The 20642-nt window shown below is 43.0% G+C and overlaps 1 protein-coding gene across 2 annotated transcripts in view; it reads right to left on the reverse strand.

The window, feature by feature from the left end:
- The window catches only part of LOC147882927 (superoxide dismutase [Cu-Zn], chloroplastic-like), a 48355-nt gene that overhangs the window by 14900 nt on the left and 12813 nt on the right, over positions 1-20642 (reverse strand). The window contains exon 8 of one of the 2 annotated variants that reach the window (XM_087400648.1): positions 14416-14772. The exons of the other annotated variant lie outside the window; for it this stretch is intronic. Coding sequence (XP_087256774.1) covers positions 14747-14772 — 26 coding nt within the window. The 3' untranslated portion in view covers positions 14416-14746. Of the gene's footprint in view, positions 1-14415; positions 14773-20642 lie in introns of those variants that run through there. 2 annotated transcript variants of the gene reach the window in all.

Below are 20642 nucleotides of genomic sequence, written 5' to 3' on the forward strand. Positions count from 1 at the left end.
TGGAGGAAGAAACTTAGAACAGCTACGCATGGCTGTATGGAACTGCAATGGCACGCTTTGGTCCGATCCAGGGGGGTTCCTAGAGACATATGCTCACCGAGATGTTATTTTTTACACAGAGACACATGAGAGCCCAGAGAGAGGGCTGCCCGATGTGGTGGGCTACGCATGGGAGCCGACCCATAGGAAAGAAACCCGGAGAGGGAACGGAGTCCGTGGATCAGGAGGGGTAGCTGTCCTATTCTGAGCACATCTGAGACCATGCATATCCGTAGTACAAAGAGAGGAGCATGCACGATACATGCGGATACGATTACAGCCACCAGTGGCCCGTGCACTTTACATAGCAATATGTTACTTTCCCCCAGATGGTTCCCCTCATGCAGCTGAGGTCACGACAAACAGACATAACCCATTTGAGACGATCCATGACGACATCATTGAGTTCTCTAGAATTGGGGACATTCTCCTTCTAGAGGACTTCAATGCACATGCACGTACAGGGGATCTACAGGTGGGGCTACTGTTGGGGTAAGTATGATCAAGGGCTTGCTCTATGGTGCATGTGTGCATCTAGGGGAGTCACATGTGTGTTTGTGTGTGTGTGTTGTAAAGGCACATCAAGTGCTATGATGTGTCTACTGTGTGACCTAAGTGATGATGTAAGACAAATAGAATCCCACTGATGTAGGGATTGATTCCCACTAATGTAGGGACTGATTGCCACTATGTAGGGAAGGTATTACCTTCTCCCCCTTTCTATAAGAGAGAGTGTTCTCTCTCACAATCATAATATAGAGATTTCATTGTGTTCTCACACCTCTTGCAAGATGCATCTATTCTATCCTACGGGCTCCTACAATTGGTATCAGAGCTTTAGGTTATAGATCTAGCCTAGCCTAGCGTTAGATGCTATCTCTAGCATAAACTACAAGTTTCTTCATCTTCTCCATTTTTCTCCTTCTTCCCAAAATCTTTGAGAGCTTTGTTCTTTGCCTACAAACGACCATTGCCCAAACCCTCTGAGCTGCAAACTCCTCTCGTATGGGCGAACTTCCAGCTACAAGCTTTTGGTGAAATTTCGATTGTATGTGAAACACCAACACTCACACTCTTTGACGAAATTTTGCGCAATGCTGCCTCTGTGCTTATCCTTCTGTCCAAGCTACATGACACTGAAGGGAACATGCTGTTGAAATTTGAGCTCATTTGGACAAGGAATGGAGGCGCAACAGACGAAAAACCAGTCGGTCTTCTCAAGCTTGGCTATGGCGACCTGACGCAACATTGCGCCTCTCCTTGCTAGTAGCCCTTCTCTGGTATAAGGCCCTTCTTCCTACATAAAAATCCCCTTGAATAGAGCTATGAGCTGTGAGAATTGCACCCTCCAAGTTCAGGTCTCTGTTTTGGACAATTTTGACAATGTTGTGAGTTTGATGCTACATTAGATGCTACATTAGCATTTTTTATGTTTTAAAGTATTGAATAGCTTCAGTGCAACTATGGCTATAGCTTTGCTTTAAGTTGCTACACCTGGATTTGCTTGGAATGCTTTCATTTAGCCACCTCTATGAAGCATGCAAGTGAAAGCATCATTTCCATTATGTTTTGTAGTATGGAATTTGGTTACAAGTCTTTGCTACTCTAAATACTTTGAAGGATTATTTTTGCTCATATTTTCACTTGTAAGGCACTAGACACTGCCCTCGAGTAAGACCTTGCCATGGAAGCTAAGACCTTTTTTGAGAAGTTGGTTGGAACTAGTTTCCATACTTGGCAAACAAAAGCCAAGCTTATGCTTATGAAAAAGAAGATATGGAATGTTGTGAATGGAAAGAAGTCTACAAAATAAAAAGCTAAACACAAGAAGGACTACTTCAACAACAAAGCAATTATGCCTGAAGGAAGAACTCCATCAGCAAATGAAGAAAATGAAGACTATGCTTTTTAGGCACTTTGTCTTTTTTGTTTATCATCACTTGGTCAAATTTTGAGCTTCTCTGCCTGGAGTAGTACTCCAAAAAGAATATGTTATGTAAATCACCTTTGATCACCATATGATGTAGACCATATGATATGTGTTTTGACTATCCCATTTCTGTAAAACTCACACCCTTGGGAACCCTTGCTAGCATGAGATCCTAGCCATATATTAATCCTTGACCACCATGAGATGGCATGAGAAACTATGAGACTAGATGAATCCTTGACACTGCAAGAGGCAATCCCTTGAGGGGGGCTTGTTGGGGTAAGTATGATCAAGGGCTTGCTCTATGGTGCATGTGTGCATCTAGGGGAGTCACATGTGTGTTTGTGTGTGTGTTGTAAAGGCACATCAAGTGCTATGATGTGTCTACTGTGTGACCTAAGTGATGATGTAAGACAAAGGAAATCGAAATCCCACTGATGTAGGGATTGATTCCCACTGATGTAGGGACTGATTGCCACTATGTAGGGAAGGTATTACCTTCTCCCCCTTTCTATAAGAGAGAGTCTTCTCTCTCACAATCATAATATAGAGATTTCATTGTGTTCTCACACCCCTTGCAAGATGCATCTATTCTATCCTACGGGCTCCTACAGCTACTAGATTTCACACATGAGAGGGACCCTCACATGATTCCAGAGCTAAATGCCACCGAAATGGGGATACTGAGACATTCCGCAGATGCCCCAAATGTGACCGAATACGGGAGACAATTACTCGATCTAGGCGTGATACACGATTTGATCATATATAACGATCTCCAGTGATGGCCATCATCAGGAGGACTCACATGCTTTCCACACGCAGGGGGAACAAGTACAGTAGACTATCTCCTCAGCTCACTAGCCTTCACATCGAGGATATCTGACTCCATGGTGCCTCCACCCACACTTGGAGCCGATCACACATATTTGGCATTCAGTATATCAGCCGTTATACCTCACATGTATCGGCACCCCTAGAGACAACCATGCACCTAGGTTCATTTTGATCGAGCCCTCGATCCAATCTACACCCGTCATTTGGCTAGAGAGCTCTCTAACTTACTCGGAGATGGCGAAGACTTAGATCTGACTCAGGCCTTAGACACACTTGCTACCATTATACGAGATGCTGCCAGTAGATCCTTCCCCACGACTCGACCCAAACAAGCACGTGAGGGGAATATACCACAGAACTTATGGTTTGATGATGAGTGCAGGGCGGCCAGAGCACACCTCACACGGGAATAGGCATTAGGTCACATGCCTACACATGAGGCATAGAGGATCTTCCGACGACTGACACACCGTAAGAGGCGAGCTTTCCTTTCACACAGAATGGAGGATATCATCAGCTCATTTCGAGGGGGTGACCCCACTACTGGATGGGTTAGAGAGGAAGCTGTCTATCCCTATCATGGACCCATCTACGTGGCACACTTATGCATGCTCCCTATATGATGTCCTCGATCAAGCTTAGCCCGATATGTCATATATGCCAAGGCCCACGCATTGTTATCTATTCACTACACGGAATATACACGATACACTGTGACGACTCAATAATCGGAAGGCACAAGATCATGAGGGACTACGGACGGAACACTTTGCACATGGCCATGAGGTTTTAGCTCCGATCCTAGCACAGATGTTTAATCACGCAGTATGCCACGGCTTCCTACATACTTGGTGCACCACCACCATAGTCCCTATACACAAAGCAGGGGATCCTATGGACACGGGGAACTATCGCACTCTCATGATTGGCCACACATTGGCCAAGATCTATGGGTCAGTACTAGAGAGGGTACTTAGCAACCACACAAAGCTCCATGGGCAACGAGCACTAGGGCACGCGGGCTTCCGAAGACAGCACTCCACTTTGGATCATATCTTTACTTTGCGGACCATCATCGAGGAAGCCAAAGCCCGACATCAGAAAGTCTACACTTGTTTTGTAGACTTTCGGAAGGCCTTTGACATTGTCCCACGAGCCCGTCTCATCACGAGATTGCACGAGCTACAAGCCCCACAGACATTGATTTGGGGGGTTATGAGCCTATATGAATCGATCAGAGGAAGAGTCCTAGCCCCAGGAGGTATATCAGATTGGGTTGAGACCACGATTGGGGTGAAGCAGGGTTGCCCTCTCTCGCCGACCCTCTTTGGACTCTACATTGATGAGATCACATCCTTCCTAGACCGACTGGGTGGAGAGGGCTCACCATTGGCTGACCTCCTGATTCAAATATTACTATATGCCGACGACATAGTTCTTCTATCTTCATCGGCCGAGGGATTACAGAAGCATCTCGACGCCCTTGAGGTGTTTTGCAAAGAGAGGGACCTGACTATCAACCTTGGCAAGACCAAGGTCATGATCTTTAATACCCCACGTCCAGCGCTTCTTCGACACAACTTCACATACAGAGGGGAGCTAGTGGAGATAGTACAGTCCTATACATATTTGGGCACGGTCTTCACAGGACCCATTTTCTCGATGACCCAAGCTACCAAGGCATAACTCACACGAGGCCAGAGCGCTCTGGGACTAGAGAGACAGTGCTTCCAGGCACACTTTCGGAATCCTCCAGCGAAGAGCTGGCTCTTCGACACTCTAGTATGGCCAACTGCCATGTCTGCAGCACCCTTCGGGGCGAGTGACATTCCAGCAGTAGATTGGAGGAAGTTTGAGAGGCTACAGGTCTCAATGGGATCCGGGATGATACTGAATAAGCCCTCAACTCCACATGAGACCATACAGGCAAAGTTTGCCATGACGCCACTATATGTTGATGCTATCTTCCAAACAGTGACTTTCATTCACAGGGTATGGGCTTTGCCTCATTGGAGACTACCGAGGGTAGCTTTGGAATCATCCCAACGCCTAGCAGGTGAGGAAGTAGCCACCTGGTATGCACGCACGTACACATGGCTAACTAGCCATGGCATTCAGAAGGACAGACTACCCCCATTTCAAGTATAGCATGGATGCCCCTCTTGAGCGACTTCCGCGCGATGAGATCAACCGTATCATACGGTTAGACCTCCTCCACCTTACCACATCCCAGACTTGGTTGAGGGACCAGCCGCTCCCCACCAAGATGCAGTTCTATCGTGATCACTTCCTCAGAGTCTCTCTCTAATGACGATTTCATTATCCGACCTCCTTATCTAGAGGACAGAGTCTCACATGCACTCCGGATTGCCATTGCCCGAATGCGAGTTTCCTCCCATCAGCTTAGGATTGAGGCACGCCGAGCTGTAGGTCTACCCAAAGAACACAGGATCTGCACACTATGCGACATGGATACCGTTGAGACTGAGGAGTACTTCCTATGTAGCTGCCCGGTTTACTATGAGATATGAGGGTGATATCATTGCCTTTATCAAGAGGGGACCGGCTTCGGCCCGCTCTCTCGAATTGCCTTGAGCTAAGACTTTTCCCTTTTTCCTAAACCTCTATCCAACCTCATCCGAATTGGGTTGTGATCATAGAAAGGAAAGGACGTCAATGATTTAGAGAGGGTTCATCATGTAGAACTTGGGACATATAACATATATCTATTCTTACCCTCTTATGGTTTGGTACTATCTAGTGATTAATCGATGTAATCAAGGTATCACTAAAGATGTCAAACAACTCTAACGATTCTTTCAAATTCTACTTGGCAAAAAGTTCACTATACATACATACATACATATATAAATGTGTGTGTGTGTGTGTAGTTTGTGTGTGTGTGTGAGAGAGAGGTAAGCTAGCTACTGGTGAGAGAGAAGGTGTGCACGTCGCATGTGCATGTACCTGTATCTGTGGTGCGATTTTCTGATGAGCATAGTGGCTAACGGTGTAAAGCAACAACGAGAGAGGGTGTGAGGCGTGCGCCGCTCTACTCTTCGTCCTCGCCAGGAACCCTATGCAGCCCCGTCCATACATCTACACGGTCACCGTATGACGTCCGTACGTCAGTACGATTCTGTACGTCCATACGCATATCTGTGTCGGTTCTGGTTCTCCTCTGCAAAGTCTCGTACATAGCCCCGTACCTTTTGCGTTGTCGTCCTTTTTCCTGCAGGTCTTTCCGTACATTTGTCCGTCCTTCCGTACAAGCCAATCTTCCCGTGCCTTGTTCGTATTTCCGTACAGTCAAACTTCTCTCCGTACAGCCCGTGTGTACCTCAGCACAGTTCAGCGTCGTTCGTACAGTCTCGTACTTTTCTCCGGTGCTTTCCTGTACAGTCCTGTGTTTCTGCCAAAATCTTACCTTTCCCTCTGATATCTCCTTACCAACTATACTCTATTTCTCCTCTCTGTGGGCTTCCTGTGGATATTTCTTTGGGACTGGTTTTTTTGGCTTTTACTACCCTTTTACAGGTACTTCATTCCTAAGTTCCCTTTCTTACAAAGTCATGGCAGAATTTTCATATGAAAAAACGTTTCAAAAGGAGCGTTCAATTCCCTGCAAGAAGCAAAAGCAGGTTGAGGGTCAGCATGACCCGATGCATGATACTCTTGAGGCTCAACTGGTATATGATGTCATGCATGAAGGATTTGCAGATACGAGGAAAGAGTGGAAAGACTCGGTTCCTTCAGTTGGCCTCATGGTTGAGGTCGATGAAATTGTGGATCTAGTCAAAGAATATGCTAAGAATGCAGTCATATTATTTTTTCTAGGCTGGATGCCACCTGCTGCAGAGATAGGCAACTGGTTAACACGCACACGGGCTGGCTCATTTGTTCATAAAGTACACTATGCAGCCAAGGGCTTTTTTGAGGTTATCATGGTGGATGAGATACACAGACAAATGCTTTTGGAACATTCACCTCTCTTTTTTGGACAGCAAATGGTGCATGTATTGCCATGGTCTCCCACAAGGGATTTTCAGGCTTTAATCCGACACAGATGCCCGGTTTGGGTTGAAGTTGTCAATTTCCCACAATGTATGGCCTCACTTTTGTCTAACATTGCAGCATCTTTAGGTAAAGTGGTCTGCCCACCACGGCCAAATGGCAACTCAAACAGATTTTGCGTTCTCTAGGATACTGATAATCCCACACCGGACTCTTATTCAGTCACGGTGAATAATGTGAACATGGGAAGTGCTTTTTATAAACTCAAATGGGGATTATTTGCAGGGGCTTGTTTTGAGTGCAAAAAGTTTGGACACATGGCTTCACAGTGTCCAATGAATCAGCATAAAATGCCTCATACCACTTTGCCGGTTCAAATGCCTACCAAATATGCTCCTACTCCAATTGCAAAATAAAAACAAAGGCAGTAGACACCTTTCTGGAAGTCAAGATAAAGGCAAAGCTCCAGTGGCTCCCAATGGGAATCTATCTTCACATTCACCTCCTGCTATTCAATCCTTGACCAAAGGACAACAACCTCCAACTGATGGCTGGCAAAGTCCAAGAAAAGTTATTTCTGCTCGAAGAATTCCACTCCCCCGCACTTGGAATGGTGCATCTTCTAGTGGAAATGTCCCAGAGATAAATACAGGAATTGGGATTACATGGGCTGCAGTAACAGCCACCAGAACACTCTTCTCTGAAGAAGAGGTTGCTGCTTTGCTGTCTACTTCTCAAGTGGCTACTTCTTCTCAAGGGCGAGGCCTTAACCCTGAGATAGAAATGCAAGGCTGACCTCATAAATTTTGTTGCTGTACATAGTTGTTATATTACTATAAATATCTGTACATATAACTGCTCACATCAAATGTTTTACACTCAATGTCCAGGGGATGTGTGACAATAGGAAATGGAAATCTGTGTGGCTGTACATCAATAGATTTCAGCCTGACATAGTGGCATTGCAAGAACACAACCAACATGTCTATGCAGGCAAGACAGGACACTAGTGTGGATATGATATTTTCTATTCTGGGGAGCACTCTTTCTCAGGGGTAGTCCTTTTGATCAAACATGAGCTTCAACCAGTTATTGCTTTAATTGACAACAAAGGCAGATGGCTTGTTCTCCAATGCATTATTAGAGGAGAGGTGTTTGAATTTGCTTCTGTTTATGCACCTCAGTCCTCTAGAGAAAGAACTGCAATTTGGGATGCCATGCAACAATATCCGTGGAGATATCATGCCTACATATGTGGGGATTTCAATAATGCTCCACAACAGGGTGACAACACCTCCAGACATGACCATATGTTATCTCCTGAAAGGCATGCATGGTCTCCATTACTATTGCATCTGGATTTGGTTGACCTCTGGAAGGAATTGCAGCCTTTGTCACCGGGCTACACATTTCAACATAATGCTTTTTCCTCTTATCAGGCACGTCTGGATCGATGGTATAGTGTAGCTCCCCAACAAAATGGGGATTTTACATGCAAAATGTGGATTGACTATGCCTTTGTGCATTCAGACCATGCACCTCTATGGTTGCGGTTATCCTTTCATAATATGCTAGATGATAGATTGCCACAAAGGAGACATCTAATCATAAACAATAGCTATTTGCAACATGCTAATTTCAAGGCAATGGTTACTGAAGCATCTCATTGTCTGTCCTCTAGCAGCCATATTCATATTGATGGTGCATGGGATTCTTTTATTTCCAAAATGCAAGTTGTGATAAGAGCTTATGGCAAGTCTTACATGAAGACTCTGAGGGAAACCATTGCTCAGGCCAAATCCACTTGTCAAGACCTCACTGAACTCAGCCATCATCGTTCGTTGTCCATGCATGAGCAAACAACACTATGCCAAACATTGTCTTAAACTAAATGATCACAGAAAACTGGCCAAATGGGAGACTAGAGCAAGACAAAGAGCCCTTACAGATAAAGGTTGCTCTTTCAAAGCATTTTTCAAAAGTTTACATCAGAGGAGACTCAAAACAGAAATTTGCAGAGTGCTTATGCCTGATGGATCATGGACTACTTCACGGTCACAGCTTGCTTCTGTTTGTGTGCATCATTTCTCTCAGCGATTTGGCTCTGCAGCTCCTCCCTCGCAACAGATTTTACTTGCACGAAATTTACTATTGCAACATGTTTCTCCTATCATTTTCCCTACTCAAGCTTTGGAATTGGAGGAACCCTTTACTGAGAGGGAACTGTCAGATGCAATCAAATCATGTGGCAGATGGAAATCTCCAAGATGGGATGGTTTAACAGTCAAGTTTTTTCTAGAATATTGGCCTATTTTGAAGCATACATTGCTATATATGGTGAATGCTGCATGGCAAAATCAAAAAATGCCAGACACATGGAAGAGAGGTCTTGTTAAACTCCTTCCCAAAAAACAAATTTGTGAGTCTTTGGCAGACTGGAGACCTATCACTCTTATGCCCGTAATTTACAAAGTCACTACTAAAATGATTGTTGATCGACTAAAGGGGTTTTACATGATGGGTTGCATCCTGCTTAATATGGCTTTGTCCCGCGTAGGCATATCACAAATAACATTGCTAATGCCTACGTTGGAATTGAATATGCCAAATACACACAGCAGGATGTTTTGTTATTGCAAGCTGATATTGCCAAAGCCTTTGATACTGTTTAGTGGGATTTTATTTCATCGACTATGCAGGCATTGGGATTTGGCACAAAAATGCAACAACTCATCACTTGGCTATATCAAGATAGTAAAGCTGCCTGCATACTTTCAGGGGATATTTCTCCATCCTAGACTCTTGGTGGTTCTGTCAGGCAAGGATGTCCCCTAAGTGCTTTACTTTTTGTCATAGCCACTCATCCACTCCTTCAATATCTAGACCACCTCTTGGACACTGACCAGTTGCACGGTTTGGAGATTCTTGGCAGTCATAGCATGATTGCTCAAGCATATGCTGATGATTCATTCTTTACTCCAAAAAATACTCGGGATGATCTGTCCATGATTATGCACACTCTTTCTACATATGGATTAGCTGTTGTTCTTCGGGTAAATTTTCAGAAATCAAAATTATTGCCGTTGCATGCATAGGAATGGCACAACCTTCTGTGGCCTGGAGAAATTGTCCCCGCTTCTCAATAAAAGCCGAATTGCCATTGAAACAGAGGCTTTTCTTTTGGAGATGTATAGTGGGAGCCTTCTCCATTGGGGTGAAACTCGCAGCACGTCGCATTGCTTCCTCTTCCTGCCCCCGTTGTTCTTATCACCGTGAGACAGTTCCCCATTTGTTATGGTCTTGTCAGCACTCTCGATTATTAATCACTCATGTCTCTCATTTGCTGCGGCTTCGGTTTCCCTCTATCAGATTTGGGAAACTCTTCTGGATGTTTGGATGCTTCTCATCCTAGATGTCTCCATTCCTCCTTTTCTTTCATTGGACTCGCTTTTGGATACTCTGGACTATTTGGACACAGAGATTGCATTCTAGGATGGGACAACAGTTTCCTCAGGCATATGTTTTCTTTAGAATGTCCCTCAAGCAATCTTTTCATGATAGCTATGCTGCGAGGGACTTGGATGCGACTAGTCTTGAAGTATTTTCTGACTTTTTGAGTTCTTCCATTAGGCTCTCTTTGGAGTCTAATATCATGTACATTGATCTCATGTTAATAATATAGTTACTGGTTTCACCCAAAAAAAAAAAGTGTGTATGTATATATATATATATATATACACACACACACACACACACACACACATACTTTTTTTTTTTTTGTGGAAAGAAATCTTTTATTGTTGTAAAATAATTACATTCATAGTTATTTCAAAAACGAAGTAGCTACTACTCAACTAAAGATCTCAGTATAAGCTGTATACACATCCTGATCAATCAAACGCGTCTGAAAACAATCGTAGAATGATTGTTGTAGAGAGCGTTTGAAAAAAAGAAAGGATGAAAATAGTGGATCACCAAAGACTCTATGATTTCTGTCCATCCATAAAGTCCATAGGGTCCAATAGCGCACCCATACAAAAAATAAATCAAAACCCTGTCTCCGTGGATGAAAACCAAACAACCAAAAAAATCTGCCAAAAGTAACAGTTGGAAATCGCGCTCGAAGCCTCTCTCGGATGAGAGCGATGAGATCAGAAGTATGTGGACAGAACCAAAAAATGTGAAGCACAAATTTAGTAGAGTGTTGGCATCTGTGACAAATAGTTTCAAATACCTTGCTTCAATCGATACTTTCCAAGTGAAAAGAATTACCATGATTGGAAGAAGCACCTGTCCATTTAGCATAAGAGAGAATTCTCTTCCAATCATGAATAAAAGCAGTAGAGACAGAACAACCAGGAATTTTCCCCTGAAATGTGGTCATGACTGCTTCCCAGTGATCTGTAATCCAATGCCCATATGCATGGGACATCATGTTTCCACACATAGCTGCTAACATAATAGCCCATGGCTGTTTTTGCTGAAAAAAATCAGCAATCATAGTGCTCTTTCTTGCCAGCATATGAAACTGAAGATTAAGAATATTCAGTCCCCCATGAGTCTTAGGAGAGCAAACAGCTTGCATGGGAAGAAGTCGCAATGCCTGTTTGTGAGATTTGCTTTTCCAAAATATCTCCATAGCCTGGGACATATGGGAAGCCAAATGCTTAAAAGACCAGGAAGAAGAGGCAAATAAAATTGCACGTATGCCATAATGATAGACTGTACTATCCGAAGTCAAACATGTAGAGGCCAAGTGGATAAATGCCAGTATTCCAGCTTCTTATTGATCTTTTGAAGCACCCATTTGGGCTGTTGTTAAGGGGTAATATTCCAGCCAATGGGATATCCTAGATGCCTCACAAGAGTGTGGGAAGGGAGGATGTGGCCAAGCCAGAGAAGTGCATGCCAATCAACTTCTCTCAATGCTAAAAGATTGGATTTCTAAAAGTTAATATGCAGTCCAGCAGCTATGCCAAAATCATTCAGAGTATGCATCAAGTGAGAGAGGTCAATTTGAGAATTCCTGGGCATGAAATATGAGTCATCAGCATATGCCTGTGCAAGAAACGGCTGTGCCCCTGGAATTTGCAAGCCATGACGCTGCCCTGTAGTTGTAAGATGGTACATATGCAACAATAACGGATGAGTAGCAATGGCATATAGTAACGAACTAAGAGGGCAACCTTGTCTCACTGAGCGGGTCATAGTCCATGCTCTTGACAACCCACCACCAAGCAAACACTGCGCAGTGGCATGAGAATAGAGCCAGTAGATAATGTGGACTAGCAGAGGGCCAAATCCCAATTTATGCATAGTCTGAGAAATAAAATCCCAATGGACAGTATCAAATGCTTTGGCAATGTCAACTTGCAGAATGAGAACATCTTGTTTAGAATATTTTACATACTCAATTGCAAGCAAAGCATTGGAGATATTATCAGTAATCTATCTTCTAGGAACAAACCCATACTGCCTAGGATGAAGTCCTGCTTGCAAGATAAATCGAACCCTAAGAACAATCATTTTGGCAATGAGTTTGTAAATGACTGGCATAAGAGATATGGGTCGCCAATCAACCATTGTCTCACACAACCTTTTTTTGGGAATCAATTTGACAAGGCCATGTTTCCAAGAAGGAGGGAGAGATTGTTCTGCCCAAGCATGATTGATCATTAGAAGCAGAGTGTTCTTGAGATCACCCCAAAATGCACGGAAGAATTCTACAGTCAATCCATCCCAACCAGGAGAGCTGCCTTTACGTAAGTGACTCAGAGCATCATCCAGTTCATTGAGCATAAAGGGCTGCTCCAGTGCACGAGCCCGTTCCGAGGACAATGTGGGCTGAACATGCATCAGAAATTGAGACCTAGCTGCATTCACTTGCATTGAATGATCAGGCTAAGGAGAGAAGAGATGTTGAAAATGACTAGAGCATTTCGATTCCAATTTTGATTTGGATGTGGTCCAGGTGCCATCATCTTGCCTGATTCTGCAAATATCCTCCTTTCGCCTATCCGCATGCAGGCTTTTAAAGAAAGCTTTGGAGGAGCAGCCCTTATCCAAAAGGGGTTTCATGCGAGCTCGGATTTGCCACTTCTTTAATTTGCGAAGATAATTTTGATGGATGATGCGAACCGCATAAGCACAGGAATCCTGTTCAGAAGAGGTGAGCTACCTATGAGAGCTGATTAAATCCATTCGTTGCTTATGAGATTGAGCCCATTTCAGCTTGAGCCTGAGGTTTCCCATGTAACTCCGTCCATAATCTTGAATGACAGCCTGCAAACGATGGGCAAGACTGATCCAGGTGAAATCCATGTCCTCCTGAGCATGTGACAGGAGGGGGCGGACAGCCTCTCACCATGTTCTGAAATTGTTGATGCAGCAAACAAGCACCATTAACATGGAGCAGGCGATGACCAAAAAAAGACATGTCATCTGTCAGACGTGCTATAGATAATGTCAAGCATACTGGAAAGTGATCAGATAGCAAAAGGGAATGATCAACCCATAGTGCACATGTGAATCTCGCATATTGCTAGGCATGCAACAAATACCATCAGTCAAGTCGAGCCCAGTAATGAGTAAATGCATTGTGATGGTATGTGTAACCCATATCTCTATCCCTTGTTGAGAGCCATAAATCTTCTGCATGCAAGAAAGAAAGCATATCTTCCCAATGTCGAAGCTCAGTGGGGATCATGTGAGAACGATGAGTGGTGTTGTCTTGGATGGCTGGCGAGTTATTAAAGTCTCTACACAAAAAGGCATTGGACAGCCAAGGATATTATTTGAGGGAGGACCACATTCGAGCTCTTGTCGCAGAAGTTTGAGAGGCATAAACAGATGCTATTTCATAAAGATCAGCCTGACAGATGCATCTGATCACCATCCATCGACCCTCGGGGTCATTGTAAGCAACTGTGGGCTGCATATCATGTTTCACCAGCATGCATACCCCCGAAAAGTTCATTGTACCAGCATAAAAGATGTCATAACCAGCATAATGGCCTTGCTGGCCAGCCAAGAAGTGTTGGTTGTGCTCTTGTAAAGAAATTACATCAGGGTGCATTCTATGTACATAATGCCAGAAAAGTCTCCACTTATTGACATTGCAAAGACATGGCGACCATACAGGTGTACAGACAGATGGGGGAGCAGTACATACACACACACACACACACACACACACATATATATATGTATGTATGTATGTATACACACACACACACATGTATATATGTGTGTGTGTGTGTATAGATATACATATATATATGTACATACACACACACACACACACACACATATATATATACACACACATATGTATATAACATATATGTATACATATATATACATGTATATATATGAGAGTTTTGCATGGAGCAACTCCACACCTACAAGCACACATGCAGAGGACACTCGTACGATAGACACGCACACATAGAGGACACTCGCACAGCACCTTCTGCTTACATTTTACACATGCGTGCATGCCAGGTGCATCTCTACATTACTGAGTAGAGTGAATTTAGTCGCTTGATCGAGAAACTTTCTATTACCAATCCAAAATGATGAATCTCTCTTCAATGTAAACCAACTTGACAATAGTCTAGGAAGTTATTTCATTTTTACCTGAATGATGGCAAGAAAGTAACACATATGGTCATCATCAATTTCCTGCCCGTTGGAAGATCAATATTTCTACCTCTAGAAGGTGGTCTTGCTGCCGATATCAACCATGAAAGTGACAGAATTCGTCCCCTCAGAGGGAACGCCTTAGAATCATGACAGTCAAGAAATATGCAAAAAATATTTTGCAGTATGAAACTAAGCAGCAAAGATCACACAAGGAACAGTATTACCGCACAGCAGATGTATATGCTCTGCAGTTAGGTACCGGATAAAATCTTTCTACGTGTATCATTTTGGGGAAAGTCCAACAATGCCTGCAAGAAAGAAGAGTGAGGACCACAAAACTGAAACAAAAAAGTATCCAGACCAGCTTAAGATGTATAACATGAACTTAGAATCAAACTAGTTATCAATACATTACAAGCACGCTTCTTTGACACACAGAAGAATGCTTCCCAATATCAGGCAAATACAAAGAGGGTTAGTTTCATAGGGTGTAGAACTATGTGTTCAGATTGCAAACTAATACCTGAAAAGGAATTAAGGAATTGCAAATCTATAATATGCAGTTGCATTTAAGTTGGATACATTGCCTTCATCAAAGATTGGGTCTCCCTTTAAACAACTTAACCCTCTGCAATTAGTGATCTTCCTGAGCAGAATATACAGTCTACAGACTTTAATCCCTGTTGATTTTATTTATGTTCTAACTTGAAAGGACTAGCATTATCGTCTGCTCTATGAATGAGCAATTATTTGTCAAGAGAGAAACCAATAGATCTCGAACAATTTTTACTTTTTTAAAGATATGTCCCCTATGACTTGGTGAAATATCACGATGCTAAGCATATGGTTGATGAGAATTGGGGAGAGGAAAAAATGAATTGATTTCAACCATATATACATAATTGAATAGAAGCATTCAAGTAAAAAATTCGGATTTCAAGGAGCACCCAAAAACAGATCCAAGCTGATAACCAGAATCACCGTTACAAAACTGTCTTTTGCAGACACTAGTTCATCGAGATTTGTCCAGCACCAAGCTCTAGAGGCCAAGAGCTATAAAATGAGTTTTCAAGCCCCTAAAGTTTGGGTCATAAGCCTGGTTTAAAAGGCAAAGTACTTTTGTTTATAACCTGGATTGGAGACTTCCTAACCATTATCTGTTGTCCACATTAAATGCTTTGAAGACTATTGCCACACCAAACTAACCAGCCAGGAGGCGTATGTTATTAAAGTTCAGAAATATTTATTAGCACGCTACTTTCAGTCTCGAGATTCAGTACATATTACCAAAGGTCTAAATTGCAGTGGAACATTGGATACGAACTTATGACTTTGGCAGAACAATGGAACAACGTCTTTGATTTCAAATACTTTAATGCAGACTATATGGTCCCAGGACTGAGGAAACTTCGTGACTTATGAGCATCAATATATTTGCAGATAAAGAATACCTGACAAAAAAATGACACGAGACTGCGCAGAAGCAACCTAAGGTTACAAGATCTTATGACAGTTCTAGTCTTGGACAGCAGCAACTTGATATCTTGCCCCTAAGAAGTGGACCGTGGTATCTGTGAATTGTCACTGTTGCAGTACCAATGAATTTATATTAGCAACATTTTGTCGAGTCAAAGAGGCTAATCAAAGGGCAAGCTCAAATATACCAAGTGAAGAAGGTTAGTGTATCACATTCCATTGCTTTTTCTTACAAATTTCCTATTCTGTGTTGATTCTTGACTCAATTCTCATCCCCTTCTACACACCCTTCTTTCCGCTTGCTTATGTGTTGCCTTGATTTCCTATTGCCTTTGTCATGCACCAAGGTATCTGAAGGGATGATTTCTATGTAAGAATACCCTTTCTGACACTGTCTTATCAAACATTTCTGATGACTCTCTCTCTCTCTCTCTCTCTCTCTCTCTCTCTCTCTCTCGTGGCTCTGGTTCATGTTGTGTGTGCGAATGTCTTCCCATACTTTCGAGCGTCTTTGCTTCGGTCTCTGCAGGATGCTCATTCCTTTGGAGAGCTTCCTCAGGCCCAGTTGGAAGTTTTTTATTACTGTTTTTAGTTGTGAGTAGTAGCTGTCCCACTCTGAGACAGCTATGAATGTAAATACTTTCTTAATGCAAAATTTGTTCCACCCAAAAAAAAAGTGTCTATGTTCGATCTTGATTGACATCAGATGAGTCATTTCGGCTCCCGGTTTGTACCCAGACATTAAAACACTGTCTCTCTCCGCATATGCCATCCTTGCCCACCAAAATTTTACAAAACCTGCGTGGTTGGTTGAGGCTCTGCTTCGTGTCATTGTGTCTGTGTGTTCCATCCTTGATCGACGTCTGATGAGACGTTTCAGCTCCCCAATTTGTACCCTCATGTTATAACTCTGTATCTATCCACGTATATGTTAGAAACGAGAGAGTGTGAGAGCAAGAGAGCTGAACGTAGTGCTTGCAATAGAAGAAGTGACTAATACAAGTAGTGGGATGGGTTTTGTCTAAGTGACAAAACCTTATCCTTCACTAACCGTAGTTAGTGAACTAACTGTGGTTAGGGGAGGAAACCTCTAGAAGAGGGAAAAGTGCCCCTAACCTACTTATTACATTACATTGGTCACTGCTGAATTATAATAATAATTCTAACACCCCCCTGCAATGCCAATGTCATGTACAAGGAAATGATCAATCACCAAAAGGAGATAAGTTCAGGGCATTGCGAAATGCCTCAAACTTTTCACATGGAAGTGCTTTGGTGAAGATGTCTGCAACATTGTCATGTGTTGACACATAAATCATACTGATCTCTCCTGCATGCAACTTCTCTCTGACATAGTGATAGTGAATCTCAATGTGCTTCCTGTGAGCAAGACACAGGATTCTTGGCAACTGCTATAGCACTCTGACTATCAGTGAGAATCGAAGAAGGACCCTCCAATGAAAGATGAAGATCAGCAAATAAACGACGCAGCCAAACACATTCAACTGTCGCTGTGAAAGCTGCCCTGTACTCAGCTTCACATGAGGAGGTAGCCATTGTAGACTGTTTCTTGCTCAACCAAGAAATGCAAACATGTCCTAGAAAGAAACAATTCCCATTGGTGGACTGCCTAGTATCATAGTCTCCAGCCGAATCTGAGTCACTGTAAGCATGCATCTGCAAGTCACCCCCCCTGGGAAACATCAAGCCAAAAGACTTTGTATCTTGCAAGTAACAGAAGATGCGTTTTACAACCTGCCAATGCATAATCTTTGGGCTGTGCATATACCTGCTCACCTGAGAAACTGAAAACTGAATATCAGGTCGTGTATTGCAGAGATAAATGAGGCATCCAACAGCCTGACTATAGAGTGTGACATCAATTGATTCACCCGCATCATGCATTGTAAGCTTCAGCCCCGGCTCCATGGGAGTGGACGTAGGCTTGCAATCATGCATGTTGAATCTGTCCAAGAGCTTTTGAACATACTTGGACTGAGACATAACAATGCCACGTTTCTCTTGAATAAATTGGATCCCCAAAAAGAAATGTAACAAGCCCGAGTCTGACATATCAACTGTAGCTTTCAATTGGGCCTTGAAATCTACAATTACTTCCTCATTTCATCCGGTGAGCAGCATGTCATCTACATAAAGAATGATGACCAGAATATCCCCCCCATCCTTCTTGATGTAGAGGGTGCTCTCAGTTGGACTATTTCAGCCCATACAAAGCTTTATTCAGCTTGCATACCTGAAGTGCATTTCCTGAAATTTCAAAGCTCGGAGGTTGTTTGACATAAACCTCTTCCAACACGTCTCCATTAAGTAAATCTGTTTTAATGTCCAACTAATGAACATTCCATTCAAAATTTGCAGCCATGGCTATAACTAACCTGATGGTTGTCATCTTGGATGTAGGAGTAAAAGTCTCCTCATAATCTATGCCCTTTTTTTGAGCATATCCTTTTGCAACCAGCTTTGCCTTGTACCGATCAATGGACCCATCTGGTTTTCTTTTGACTTTGAAAACCCACCGTGTACCTATGGCATTCTTACCTGGTGGCAAATCCACAACATCCCAAGTCCGATTTTTATGAATGGACTGCAACTCATCGTGCATGGCATTCATCCAATGCACATTATCTTTTGCTTCTTCAAAAGTCTCAGGCTCCTCCTCATCAAGAATAGTACATGCATAAGCTGATTCAACTGAATGAGCTCCCTCCATGTGCCTTACTGCACTACGAGTTCTGCCAGGCAATGGAGCTTCAAGCATACTCTCCCTGAGAGTCTGAAGCAGCCAATGTGGGACTGTTTTGGCTGCGTGTATCTCTAGAATTTCTTGCCTCACAATTTCATCCACACCCTGAGGTTGTACCAATTCAGCTGGGGGCTGAATCTGTACTTGTGGAGCTAGCGGAGGTTACTGTAAATTCTGATTTTCAGCGGGGCAACCAAATGCTATAGGAAGCATCCCCTCAAACACATCATCTGAAGAGGCCGGAATCTGAAATTCAGCATTTGTATGTGCAGAATTTTCAGAGAATATGACATCTCTACTGACAAAAATCTTGCGTGTAGCAGGATTGTAGAGACGATAGCCTTTGCTTTGTGAACTATATCCCACATAAATGCATTTTAGTGCCTTATCTGACAACTTGTGTCTGAACTCCACAGGCATGTGGGCATATGCAACACAACCAAAACTCTAAAGTGGTCCAAAGGCTTTCTCCCATGCCATGCCTCATAGGGAGTGATTGTCTTCAAAGCCTTTGTAGGAGCCCGATTTAAAATATAGTTTGCACACATGAGGCCTTCCAGCCAAACCTGTGAGGCAACTTCTTACTTGTGAGCATGCATCTATCCATTTCCATGGCGGTGCGATTCTTCCGTTCAGCTTTGCCATTCTGTTGAGGTGTGAGCCTCACTGTAAGCTGATGCACAATGCCTTTTTCTTTCAAAAATGTCTCAAATTCATGAGACATGTATTCCCCCCCTCGATCTGTGCGAAGTGTCTGCACCTTGAGTCCTGTCTCATTTTCAACTATAGCCACAAAGTGTTTGAAATGCATAAACACTTCTGATTTTGCCTTGAGACCATAGACCCAAGTATAGTTGGGTCTATGGTCTCAAGGGAAGCCTATGCATTTTGCCAAGAATGCAACCTTCACATGCATGAGGAGGATGCGACTCCAAAGGAGGTAATGCATCAACCATATCATGCCTCTGTAGCGTCATTAAGCTGCCATAGCTCATGTGCCCATACCTGGCATGCCATAACTCTGCATTGTGCATCGCAGCAATGGGAGTGCTAACTGATAATGCAAGATGGGATCTTTTTTCATATAAATCAAGCTGAAAAAGACCCTGATACAAAGTGCCAGACAATCTCAAAGCATATTCATTTTCTTTGTCTCTGACTGCACACTTGTCATCATAAAAAACAACCTGAAATCCTCCTCTATTGAGTGAGAACACTGAAAGTAAATTCTTCTTTATACCTGGCACATAGAGTACATCTGAAATTCTGAAATCTGTGCCATCAGTGGATGTGAGAATAATATCTCCCACTCCACACACTAAATAAGAAGGAGAAGATCCACATAAGTAATATGCATGCCTGGAAATAGCAGCAAAAGAGGGAAATGTCAGGCCGGCAGCATGTTAATTTGCACCCCAACAATCACCCATCTACACAAACATTAGTCATCTATCCAGGGAAGACCCTTCTATGAATTTGGGGTCATCAAGCGATGCCAGAGAAATCACTCAAATGGGCTTGTAAAACTCCACAAGGGTCAAGTGTAATTGACTATGTGATCATGAGCCCGCATGCAAGGCAAATATTTATGAGTACCTCGGGATTGAAGGGGAGACTCCAAAGTCCAATCATAAAGCAATGTCCCTAGGCATCATAGGGACAAAGAATGCTGTCAAAAAACAGAGAATTACAGTGCAAACAAGGCTGAGAATGGATTACAGAATGGCCCATATTTATGCGAGGGAAATAGAGACAGCACTATCACAAGGTCAAATGCCATCTACTTGCCGTGAAATGAACAAATACTTAATCGATTTGTAACAAATAACAGCCCAAAATGCAGCAAGGTAAGGAGCATTGGAATGCCATGCAATCACTGGTATGACCAGTATTGTAAAAAAGCAAGTAAGGCCTGGCAGATAGCAGATTCAGCAGAGC

This window comes from Dipteris shenzhenensis, chromosome 29 (genome assembly GCF_047967505.1).
Source record: "Dipteris shenzhenensis isolate YYH24624 ecotype China chromosome 29, Dip_SZ_1.0, whole genome shotgun sequence".
Classification (NCBI taxonomy): Eukaryota; Viridiplantae; Streptophyta; class Polypodiopsida; order Gleicheniales; family Dipteridaceae; genus Dipteris; species Dipteris shenzhenensis.